Below are 11,947 nucleotides of genomic sequence, written 5' to 3'. Positions count from 1 at the left end.
TAAGTGAAATAGTATTTAAGAAAATGCACATAAACTTTCACTTCATTAGTTTCCTTGGTTTTATTTCACAGATTTAAGTTCAGAGCTACCAACATTAAAGGACAATTCACAGATTCAGACTATTCTGACCCTGTCAAAACATTAGGTAAGGAGAATGCAATTTACTAAAGTATTTATCTATTTCCAAAGAATCTAGACAATTCCACGTTTCTTTTTAGTACAGTGGTTTCCCTGAAGTAAATACTGTCTATTTTTGTTGAACCTAACAACCAGAATTGTTGAGGAAACATATCCATTCCCTTATATGTCCTTTTGAGGTTGTCAAGAAGTTTTCCTTTAGCCTGGACTGGTAAACGAAGAAGCAGTATTGACAAAGTTCATCAGCAGAGATTTAGTTATACCAATAAAAATACAATCTTGCTTGGTAAACTGCCAGAAGCTATACTGTTTCCTTCTGTGTTGCATGTAGTGCTATTATTGCATACTCTTTGCTTGTTAAAAAAAAAACTAGCTGGATGGTTAGGCCCAAAGAGTTGTGGTGAATGGAGTTAAATCCAGTTGGTAGCCAGCCACAAGTGGTGTTCCTCACGGAGCAGTGGTGTTCCCCAGTACTGGGGCCTGTTCTCTTTAATATCTTTATCAACAGCCTGTACAAGAAGATTGAGTGCACCCTCAGTAAGTTTGCAGACAATACTAAGTTGGACGGGAGTGTTGATCTGCTTGAGGGCAGGAAGGCTCTACAGAGGGGTCTGGACAGGCTGGATTGATGGGCCGAGGCCAATGGTATGAGGTTCAACAAGGCCAAGTGCCAGGTCCTGCACTTGGGTCACAACTCCATGCAGCACTCAGGCTTGGGGAAGAGTGGCTGGAAAGCTGCCCAAAATAAAAGGACCTGGGTATATTCGTTGACAGCCAGTTGAATATGTGCCCAGGTGGCCAAGAAGGCAAATAGCATCCTGGCTTGTGTCAGAAATAATGTGGCCAACAGGACTAGGGAACCTCACCTCAACACTGGTGAGGCCGCACTTGAAATACTGTGGGCCCCTCACTAGAAGAAAGACATTGAGGTGCTGGAGCATGTCCAAAGAAAGGCAACAAAGTTGGTGAACAATCTTGCACACAAGTCTTGCTGAGGGAACGGGGATTGGAGAAGAGGAGGCTGAGGGGGGAAACCTTATCGCTCTCTACAGCTACCTGAAAGGAGGTTATAGAAAAGTGGGGGTCGGTCTCTTCTCCCAAGTAACAAGCAATAGGAAAAGAGAGAATGGCTCAAGTTGTGCCAGGGGAGGCTTAGATTAGATATTAGGAAAAATTTCTTCACCAAAAGGGTTGTAAGGCACTGGAACAGGCTGCCCAGGGAAATGATTGAATCACCATCCCAGGAGGGTGTGGCACTTAGGGACATGGTTTAGTGATGGAATTTGCAGAGTTAGGTTTATGGTTGGACTCAATGATCTTAAAGGTCTTTTCCAAACTAAATGATTCTGTGATTCTATGATTCTATTCCAGTGATCCTAGTGTAAGAAACCTCTTGGCTGCTGATCATTCCTTGTAGTGACAGCTCATCTGAGAACGTGACCCTTTAGCCCTTCATCCTTTAGATACAGACAAAGCTCCATATTAATTTATAGTTTAATAATTTCTAACAGAATCCATCTGGTTCTGATGTCACTGGCCAATAAGCCAGCCATTATGGGGTCTCAAATCCAGCATAAATTCCTACATGGCAGTGTTGATCTACCCCCAAAACTAGGAATGAAGACTCCTATAGCAGATTGCAATAAGATCTTTTAATATATTGGTAAGCCAAAACTTACTTAGCTAAGCATTAGCCCTGTCTTTCTGAAAAGGGATCCCAAGACAACTGGATGAGTACCCAGAAGAATTTTAGTGGGCACATATGTTTCATTTGGCATTCGTCTTCTGTGATATGAGCTCCCTTATTCATCTAATCCATGTTAGAAATTTGTTACATGATCTGATACTGAAGATCCTGAAATGTTAATTCACTACCTGAATATTCTGAAAGGATCTGGCACTATTTCTCTAACCATGAATGGTTTGGAAAGTGCAACACAAAAGTTGTCTTTGTATGTTCTGAGTTTAAAAGTTCTAAGCCAATGAAGCAAATAGTTTGCTTTGTAAGGGAAAGACAGTGTCTCCAATCAGAGAAAAAAGTCTACCGGAAATTAGTCCAAATGTATCCAGTCCTCTGGGCAACTTTCTCTTTCTAACAGAAAAGTTCTGCAGTGCTTAAAGAAATCATGCTTTAGTGGCAGGCAGATAGTGTAATTTGTCTGCTTCTGTACTGTTACTGAAAACTTGTGACACATTCTCCTTTGGTGCAGATCGTAAAGAATCAAGATCTGTTTGTATGCTGAATAAAATGTAATAGGAAAAAAAAATAGACCTGATAAACTCCTCAGATATCCATGCCTTCTGTGCTAAAATTTAATAGCAAGAACTGCTTTTAAAATGGGTTAAAAGAACTGCTTTTAAAATAGTTTAAAATGGTTTTTTTTAAATGGTTTAAAAGAACTGCTTTTAAAATGGGCAAACTCTTTTCTGTCCTTAACTTCTAAATTTTAGAGCTACCCAACAAGAAAAAAAACTTTTATGTACCACAAGAAGCAGAAAAAATTTATATATAACTGAAGCAGAAATTATTGGAACACGCAGCTGCAATAATGGTTTTTTAATTACAGTAGAGGATACATTTTAATACGGTGATCCCACTCAACTATACTTGGAGTACCACAACTCTCCTTTTGTGTTGGAGAAGTGGAGTTTCTTCCTCATAACCCATGACTGGCATTGCAAAAGTAATGTCCATACTACAATGAAAGGTCAGGATTTTTCCATAAGATAATTAAGATGTCGTGACAAATATTCTTTCAACTTCTAACACATCGAGGCAGCTTATAATCTTTCCATAAACTCTGGTAGCTAGTTCAACAAATCATTGTGGGGCAGCTGGTAGTCCTTTGTAAGTGTAGAATTTTCCGCGTGAAATACAAAGCTGATGAGAGAGGAAATAATCAAAATGGGGTTTCCTGACACTGCTTTTTTCATAGAACGCTACCTTATGATATTCTGTTATTGCAGCTTGTTATCATCATGTGTTGAATTGCAGCACGTCAGAATTATACAACATGATGTCTTCTGTTTTGTCTCCTTTCCCATTATCATCTCTACACACATGTGTAGTCCCTCCTTTTTGCAAAGAAACAGGAGAAAATGTATTTTTTTATTCCTGGTGGGTATTCCGTCAGCACAGTTTGGTTTAATAACATTGGCAATGTTTGGACTGATATTAAGCATAAGGTTTACTTTAACGTCACTATTTAGTGCAAAATAGATAGAACTGTTGTAGAGGTTCCTCTGGAGATTCTTTAGTTCTTCTTCCACATTACTAACATTTGTGCCTTATCACAGAGATCAGTGAGTGGCAGGGACTTTTTCATTCCTTTTCTCCTTGCAATATTTTTTTATATGCTAGCTTTTCTATAGTCTTTCCCTGACCTAAATTGTTCTTACCTTATAGTGTCCAGTGTTGCATCTGAAACTTTACTAATGCAGTGGAAAAATCAGTTCATACAGGCATGATATTGCTTATTCGTGTTGGGTTTGGTCTACAATATTCTCACCTACTGTTTACTGTACTCTATTATTGTAGGTGATTATTACTGCCTACATGTAGAACCATGCACTTGATCTTTAAAATTGCATCCTACTGTTTTAAGATGATTTCTTCAGCTAAATCAGGGTCAGGTTAAATTTTAATCATGTTCTCCAATTTACATGCATTCATCTGCAATATACTCTCTAATCCAAAAATCAGAGGCTTTTGAGAGAAACAAAGCCAGGACTTAAGTATTTCCCAGTGTATCCTTGGGAAGATATTTTCCCTTGAGTGGGAAATCTGAGCTTCATAGCTAGGATCTAGGTTTTCCACAGTGGATCAGCAAGTGAAGGTGAATGTCAGCGTAGGTGAACAATACCATCAGTAGTAATCTGTTGCTTTTCTTGTTTTCACTGTATGCCTGAGGAAAAAGGAGGCTGAGACTTTTGAGATAGGGACAGGATTACTGGGAAGGCGGAGGAATTAAATGAGTCTCAAAAAATTTAGCACTAAAAAGGTTCAAAAAGAGGTCTAGAAACTCCTAATCTAAAAGGTTTATCAGTCTCTGAATGAGCTTTCATTCTCTCCTGGAAGGACTGAGTAGAACACCAGCACATTTACATTTTAGTATATAGGCCTTTATGATTACTTTTGATGTGCTGATGGTTATTCCTAAAAACATCACCAATTCCCACATAAATAAAGAGTATGAGTTAATGGTCAGTGAGGCAGATTAATCAGGAAAGTTCAGATCTGATTACTAGGTGGGTTCCTTCAGCAGCCTGAGGAGAGGATCTCCAAAAAGCATCTTTTATTTTGTGCCTGGGAGTGATGGCTGCAGGCCTCATATCCTTAGAGTTGTGTCTCTTCCCCTTCTGGAGCTTGATGGCTCCTAGCTGGTGGAGCGGCGTGTCCGTTCTTGGCGGCACAGACGCTGAAGCAGGAGCTCAGCTCGGTCTAGTGTTCAGACTGATGTAACTGCAGTGTAGACCTACCTTAACCTCTTTAGCAGGTAAAACTGAAATGGCTGTAGACATACACTGTTAGTGCTGTGTATTCCATAGGTCAGCAATGTTTAGGAACCTTTACATAAATTGTTTCTGCGTTTGTTATATTTTCCTTTCCTGAGCAGCTCTTTGACTGACACAAAACGGATGCAGTTGTACAGACAGAAAAGTATCTGTCTGTCATCACTGCCTGATTTCACTCTGTCACAAATGTAAAAATTGCAATGAATCGATGAAATATTAGATTTCCACTTTCTGTTGCAGGTGAAGGACCATCAGGAAGATCTGTAGAAGTTGTTCTTGCTGTTACTTTGTGTATACTTTCAGTTGTGCTTTTGGTGGCTGCAGTATATGCTTTTGCAAGGTGAGATTTATGTTTGCCAGCATTCAAAAATGGTTAAAGAGTTGAAACAATCCTATAAATGGAATCAATCTGTCATTTCAAAATGTATTGCATTTTCTTTTTTTTTCTCTTTTTTTTTCTTTTATTTTATGTAGAAACTTAGGGAGGCATTCACAAAAATTTTAGTCTAGTGGGAGTAACCTCCATAGATGAAGGAAGAAAAAGAACTTCTCCAGAGGGTAAATCGGAGCAAGTAGCCTATCAACCCTTCCAGAGCCACTTCTCTATTGACTTAAGGATACAGATCAGAGTGTCAGCTGGCTGAAGCTAGTGTGATGACTAACCCTAGCTTGATATGAAGTAAATACTCTAAATTCTGTTTTCTCTTGCTAATAAATTTTATCAATTAAATACATTGAAGTCTGACATGTGAAAAAAAAAAATCAACTTCTAATTCAAATCGTGAACAATATGTCCATTTAAAGAACAATCATGCACTGCATACATGATGTTAAGCTCGCTCATTCATCAGAATTTCTTCCTCAGCTGCATCATTCATCTTTGGCATCATCATTGCCAAAGAAATTATGTAGAAAAAAAAAAGGAATATATAGTCTAGATTCTTTCTGTATAAATTTGAATTTGTAACTGCTGGATTTGTCTAAATTCCACTGTAGAAAGGGAGAGCAGAATAAAGGCCAAGGAAGGATTCCTGGCAACCTTTTTTCAGTTTCATCCTGTCTAATCAAAGTATTGACCTATGTATCCTTTAATCTTTTGCATGTTTATTTTTCACGATTATTTTCTGTTTAGAATTCGGCAAAAGCAGAAAGAGGGAGGCACATACTCCCCACGAGATGCTGAAATTATTGACACTAAGTTTAAGCTGGATCAGTTGATCACAGTGGCAGACCTGGAGCTGAAGGATGAGAGATTTACACGGTAAGCGTACTCCTTAGGCAAAACAGTAGTCCAAAGAGGCTGTAGCCATGACCCCTTTCTGACCTTTGCTTGTTTGGAAGTGTTTGTGGTGTTCTTATTTACACAGGTCACTGAGATCCTCTTTCAAAGAATGACCTCCATCCTCAAGACACTTCTCACTAGCTTTTAGAAAATCACTTAATCTTCAGCTCTTTTTACAACAAGATAGAGATCTAAGTGCAAATCGCTGATTAATTGTGTTAGCAAAAAAAGGGTTATGTATTTTTAAATATGCAGAATTTCTGAGGTTTTTTGGTGGTCCAGTGTTTTGTGTAGACCACACACCTACATAAGCATTTTGAAAGAGTCAGAATCCCAGAAGTCCTGGTCAACTAATTCAAGAACAAATCTGTCAGTTTAATTGACATTTAGGGATTTGCATAGCATCTGGATTTCTGTAGAGCTCAGCACACCGGCCATCCTGACATCTGCTCCTGTAAGGTGTATGCAGCAATTCCAGGCTATTCATTTTTTTTCTATCTGACAAAGAATCTTGTCACAGATACTTATCAGAAGGAAACCTGTTCTTTCTGACTGCCAGAAATATGGATATTATTTGCTGAATAAATATAATGCTGATTCTCAATCATATAGGACGTCCAACTGAGTTAGAAATGTTTAGTGAACATTCTTTACCTACCTGTATTTTCCCTGCTGTGTCAGATGGCACGCTGTGGTAGGCAGTCTCCTTAAAGATGAGAAGCCTAAAATAGTCTTGCCCTAGCAGTCAGGCATCCTACTGGTGCAGAATAGGAATAGCTGGAAGATGAAAGGTTGTGGCTGTTGACCTGTTTTGTTTGAATGTGTATATGTCTATGTGTGTGGTAGGGAGTAAGCTGGTTGCATGTACAAACCTGTTTAAAACAGTGCACACAGGAATGGCTGCTGTAACAGATGAGAAAACATACTATGAATCATCTGGAAGTCATCGACGTAATGGATGTGGTATGTTCTGTGTGGGGCACTTGTCATTCACATAGTGTTGTTAGTACCTGATAATAACAGCAGAAAATGTTCTCTGAAGAGCAAACCATTGCCAGTGCACTGTGATAACTGTGACTTGAGTAAATGATCTTGATGGATCTTCAAAATGGCCTTGTTTCCAAACTGTTAGCTGAATAAGAATAGCACTAATTCTGTTTATATACTAAAGTGTTAATGGATTTTACTTCCAGATACTCTTCATTTTTCTTTAGACGCAAGGAGATATTTGTCATCCAGTAAGTTTTTGTATTATTGAAGCAACATGGTGTGTTTCTATTCTGTTCTCTTAACCTGTGTGCTACCATACTATATTGAATAATATAGTTAATCAAAAGGAAATGTCAATCTTTGCAGCTAATGACGAACAGTAGTATTTGTCATCATGAAATCATGTTTATTTTTAGTCTCTAATGTTAAAGTACAGCAGTTCCACAACTATTTTGAAATAAATCAGGGCAATTTTTACACAGAAATTCTAAGACATTATGACAATATAGCACTGATATATATAGCATATCCTTAAAGCAAATGCAGTGCAAATGTGACATAAGAAACATGCTGTTTCTTTCCTTTGGCAGTTAGAATGTATGTACTTAAGAGAAGTTCCCTTTTTTCCTCAACTGCCTTTTGTACTCACTCACACAGCAGCTGGTTGTACTATGCTGCTACCGCCTCAGCAATGTATCCTTGCAGTCATATCATTTATCAGTTTGCAGAGTACTATTCTACCACTTTTCTGTCTAAATTATGTTTGGATTTGTACAGTCTCAAACTCTACAGGGTAATTGGAAAATCTATAATATTTCATACTTACGTGCACTTCATTGTGATTTATGCACAGCAAGACCTTTAATGAACAGTGCTTCAGCAGTTTTAGTGACATCACCCTTGTTTAAATGAGTCAGTCTCATATTTTGGTTTGCAGTTTGTCATGTCCTCCCATCTGTATTTTCCTCTTTCCTCCTTCCCCACTCCTTTAATGACCAAAATAAAAGGCTCTGTTCTTCTGCCATTCTTGTAAGGTACATGATGCAGCTGTTAAATTTGGGATTATTATATTTCAAACAGTAGCTACACTGAAGCTACAGCAAGCTCCTTGCCCAGGTCCTTTGTTGGATATTATGACACATTATTGAAGTTTGACGTGCAGGCACTAACTGAGAGCTCCTCAGGCCAGGATTCATGCTGTCTTCTCAACTGGAAGTCAGTAAATATACTACTAGATAACATACATATAGTAATGAGGGGCAGGATATCCTTTATCTCCTCAAAATCTTTTAATTTTTATGGCTCTTTTTAAGCTTTAAAGAACGTTTCAGTAAGTTCTGGCAACATCAGTGATCAAAAGAAACATTTAGAATCATAGAATGCTTAGAGTTGGAAGGGACCTTAAAGGTCATCTAGTTCCAACCTCCCTGCCATGGGCAAGGACACCTTCTGCTAGACCAGGTTACTCAAAGCCTCATCCAACCTTTCCTTGAACACCTCCAGGGATGGGACATCCACAACTTCTCAGGGCAACCTGTTCCTCACAGTAAAGAATTTCTTCCTAATTTCTGATCTAAATCTTCCCTTTCTCAGTTTAAAACAAATACCCCTTGTCCTATCACTGCACTCCCTGATAGATGCCCTGCCCATTTCTCTTGTAGGTGCCCTTTAAGTACTGGAAAGCTGCTATAAGGTCTCCCCGGAGCCTCCTCTGCCTGTCACTTCTTCCATCACTTCTCAAATATGATGGGTAGCAGCTTGGCAACTTCATCTGCCAGTTCTCTCAGGACCTGTGGGTGAATCTCATCAGATCCCACGGACTGGGATACCTTCGGCTTCCTTAGATGGTCTCAAACCTGGTCGTTTCCTAGAGGATAGGGTGGCTTGTCATTCTTCCAGTCCCTTCCTTTGCCTCTGCGACTTGGGCGGTGTGGCTAGAACACTTGCTGGTGGAGACAGAGGCAAAAAAGTCATTGAGTACCTCAGCCTTCTCCATATTCTGGGTGACCAGGTCTCCCATTTCGTCTGAAGAGGGCCCACATTTTCCCTAGTCTTCCTTTTATGAACAACGTACCTATTGAAGATTTTATCATTGCTCTTGATGTCCCTTGCCAGATTTAATTCTACAGGGCTTTTGCTTTCCTAACCTAATCCCTGGCTGCTGAGACAATTTCTCTGTATTCCTCCCAGGCTACCTTTCCTTGCTTCCACCCTCTCTAGGCTTCCTTTTTGAGTTTGGGTTTCTGCTATCAAGAAGATACAAGTTCTTGTTGTGGAAGCTGGAGGTAGAATTTTATAAATTCTCTTGAAAATTGTTTTCAGTTTTTTTATTTCTTTTTTTTTTTCAGGCTGTTTGTCTTTTATATCTATTCTTGGCTCTCAGTAATTTCACGTTAGAAAACAGCTATCAGAGTCACTTTAGCTGTGGCAACAGTACGAAGAGCGAAGTATCTTTCACAATACTTGTGGGCTGGGCACTGAATTTTGGGAACATTTACCAATGAGTCATCATCCATTCTGTTTGAAGCCATCAATATTATTCTGGCCCTATTGTTATCATTATATTTCTTTTAATTAATTTCTTTTAATTAATTTCTTTTTTAATTTGATATTTGTGAAAGGTAAAAAAATCTGAAACTTTTTTTGCAAGGCTGTTGTTCTGTTGCTGTCAGAGTTGCCTGTAAAAGAATGCAGTCATGTGCAGTTGATATTGAATGCAGTCTTATTTCATAACGGGGTCAGAAGGGTTTATATAAATCCCTTCTGTAGACTGTGGGTTCGAATGTGTATTCCCTTGTACGGACCGATGAACATTTACTCATATGAACAGTGCCATTATACTCTTTTGAGTAATTGCCTACTAATGTGAGTGGGAGTTTCAAGATAGGACATCATATGGTCAGGCTTACTTTACCTTTACAAATGCCAGGTATTCAATTCCCTTGTTTTGCTTGCTTTCAGAGTATAGAAATAAAGCATTCCCATGAAGTCTCTCAACTTTTTCTGAATTTTGCATTTTAGCAGTAATCCTACAAACCTTTACTTCATAGTTATTGCTATGAAGATTCTCTTGAACTGATAGATGTGTAAATACTATATTAAGCAAAATTTTGAAGATTTTTCTTCTGAGTTTGCTAGGTACTGTCCACTATGGAAATCTAGTAATTTCATTTATGAAACAGTCTTTACTGTCTTTAGAGAGTAAACACTTTTTGCTGTCTTTGCTAGCCGTGCTTAGTTTGAAAGTCAGGTGGCTTGAATAAGTTATATCTTCTACAGGCAAAGCTCATGTGTGAGACTGCCCCTGAAATTTTCTAGTTGTGATTCAGTTGACTTACTCTTATCTATAACAAACTATAGATAGTGTAGATAATAGGGAAATTTGGGTTCAAGTGCAAATACAGTTATAGACTTTGTTGTGTAAATGGCAGCAAATGCTAAGCTTTTAAAGATTAATTTCCTATTTAACTTCTTCAATTACAATCTGGTTAGAATGTAAATTGTTTCTGATTATTTCTTTTCTTGATAATAGCACAGCATGATGGGAATGTTACTAAGTGGTATGATGCCTACTTCAACAGACCAAGGCCATATTTTACAAATGAAGGCTTTCCAAACCCACCATGTATAGAAGGAAAAGAAGATCTGAGTGGCAAAGAGGAGATATATGTCATAGGTGCTGATACTACGTGTATGACACCAGGCAGTCAAAACAAAATATGTAATGGCCCACTGAAACCAAGAAAGCAGTACCTGTAAGTACATTTATCCCTATATTTGTTCAAGATAAAAGTTTAAGTGAAATATACATGTATACAAACATACAAAATGTGTAGTTCCAGTATGAAAAGGTGAAAATTATCTTCATGTATCTCTAATTTTAAATTTTTTGGTTGAGCATAAACATGGGAGACAAATTTTTTAAAAGATTCTTACTGATTTCTTAAATTAAGTAAACCCAAAGTCAAGATAAATAATGAATATAGTTTGATTATACATTTAAGATACTGAGTCCTTGATGTCTGTCATAATGTCATTTTAGGAGGTAAATTATTCTAGCTTATATTATACTAAAACTGACAAGTATTTTTTAGTTTCTAAGTGAAATAGTATTTAAGAAAATGCACATAAACTTTCACTTCATTAGTTTCCTTGGTTTTATTTCACAGATTTAAGTTCAGAGCTACCAACATTAAAGGACAATTCACAGATTCAGACTATTCTGACCCTGTCAAAACATTAGGTAAGGAGAATGCAATTTACTAAAGTATTTATCTATTTCCAAAGAATCTAGACAATTCCACGTTTCTTTTTAGTACAGTGGTTTCCCTGAAGTAAATACTGTCTATTTTTGTTGAACCTAACAACCAGAATTGTTGAGGAAACATATCCATTCCCTTATATGTCCTTTTGAGGTTGTCAAGAAGTTTTCCTTTAGCCTGGACTGGTAAACGAAGAAGCAGTATTGACAAAGTTCATCAGCAGAGATTTAGTTATACCAATAAAAATACAATCTTGCTTGGTAAACTGCCAGAAGCTATACTGTTTCCTTCTGTGTTGCATGTAGTGCTATTATTGCATACTCTTTGCTTGTTAAAAAAAAAACTAGCTGGATGGTTAGGCCCAAAGAGTTGTGGTGAATGGAGTTAAATCCAGTTGGTAGCCAGCCACAAGTGGTGTTCCTCACGGAGCAGTGGTGTTCCCCAGTACTGGGGCCTGTTCTCTTTAATATCTTTATCAACAGCCTGTACAAGAAGATTGAGTGCACCCTCAGTAAGTTTGCAGACAATACTAAGTTGGACGGGAGTGTTGATCTGCTTGAGGGCAGGAAGGCTCTACAGAGGGGTCTGGACAGGCTGGATTGATGGGCCGAGGCCAACGGTATGAGGTTCAACAAGGCCAAGTGCCAGGTCCTGCACTTGGGTCACAACTCCATGCAGCACTCAGGCTTGGGGAAGAGTGGCTGGAAAGCTGCCCAAAATAAAAGGACCTGGGTATATTCGTTGACAGCCAGTTGAATAT

General features: G+C 38.3%; 1 protein-coding gene across 1 annotated transcript in view; it reads left to right on the top strand.

Moving 5' to 3' along the window:
• LOC106901096 (phosphatidylinositol phosphatase PTPRQ-like) overlaps positions 1–11,947 on the top strand; it is a 147,163-nt gene that overhangs the window by 103,021 nt on the left and 32,195 nt on the right. Inside the window, exons 50-53 of the mRNA XM_014963448.1 lie at positions 72–145; positions 4,894–4,993; positions 5,786–5,914; positions 7,129–7,173. Of these exons, the coding sequence (XP_014818934.1) occupies positions 72–145; positions 4,894–4,993; positions 5,786–5,914; positions 7,129–7,173 (348 nt within the window). The remainder of the gene's footprint in view (positions 1–71; positions 146–4,893; positions 4,994–5,785; positions 5,915–7,128; positions 7,174–11,947) is intronic.

Source organism: Calidris pugnax, unplaced genomic scaffold (genome assembly GCF_001431845.1).
Source record: "Calidris pugnax isolate Ruff unplaced genomic scaffold, ASM143184v1 scaffold44, whole genome shotgun sequence".
NCBI classification, from domain to species: Eukaryota; Metazoa; Chordata; class Aves; order Charadriiformes; family Scolopacidae; genus Calidris; species Calidris pugnax.
This window is presented reverse-complemented; position numbering and strand designations above follow the sequence as displayed.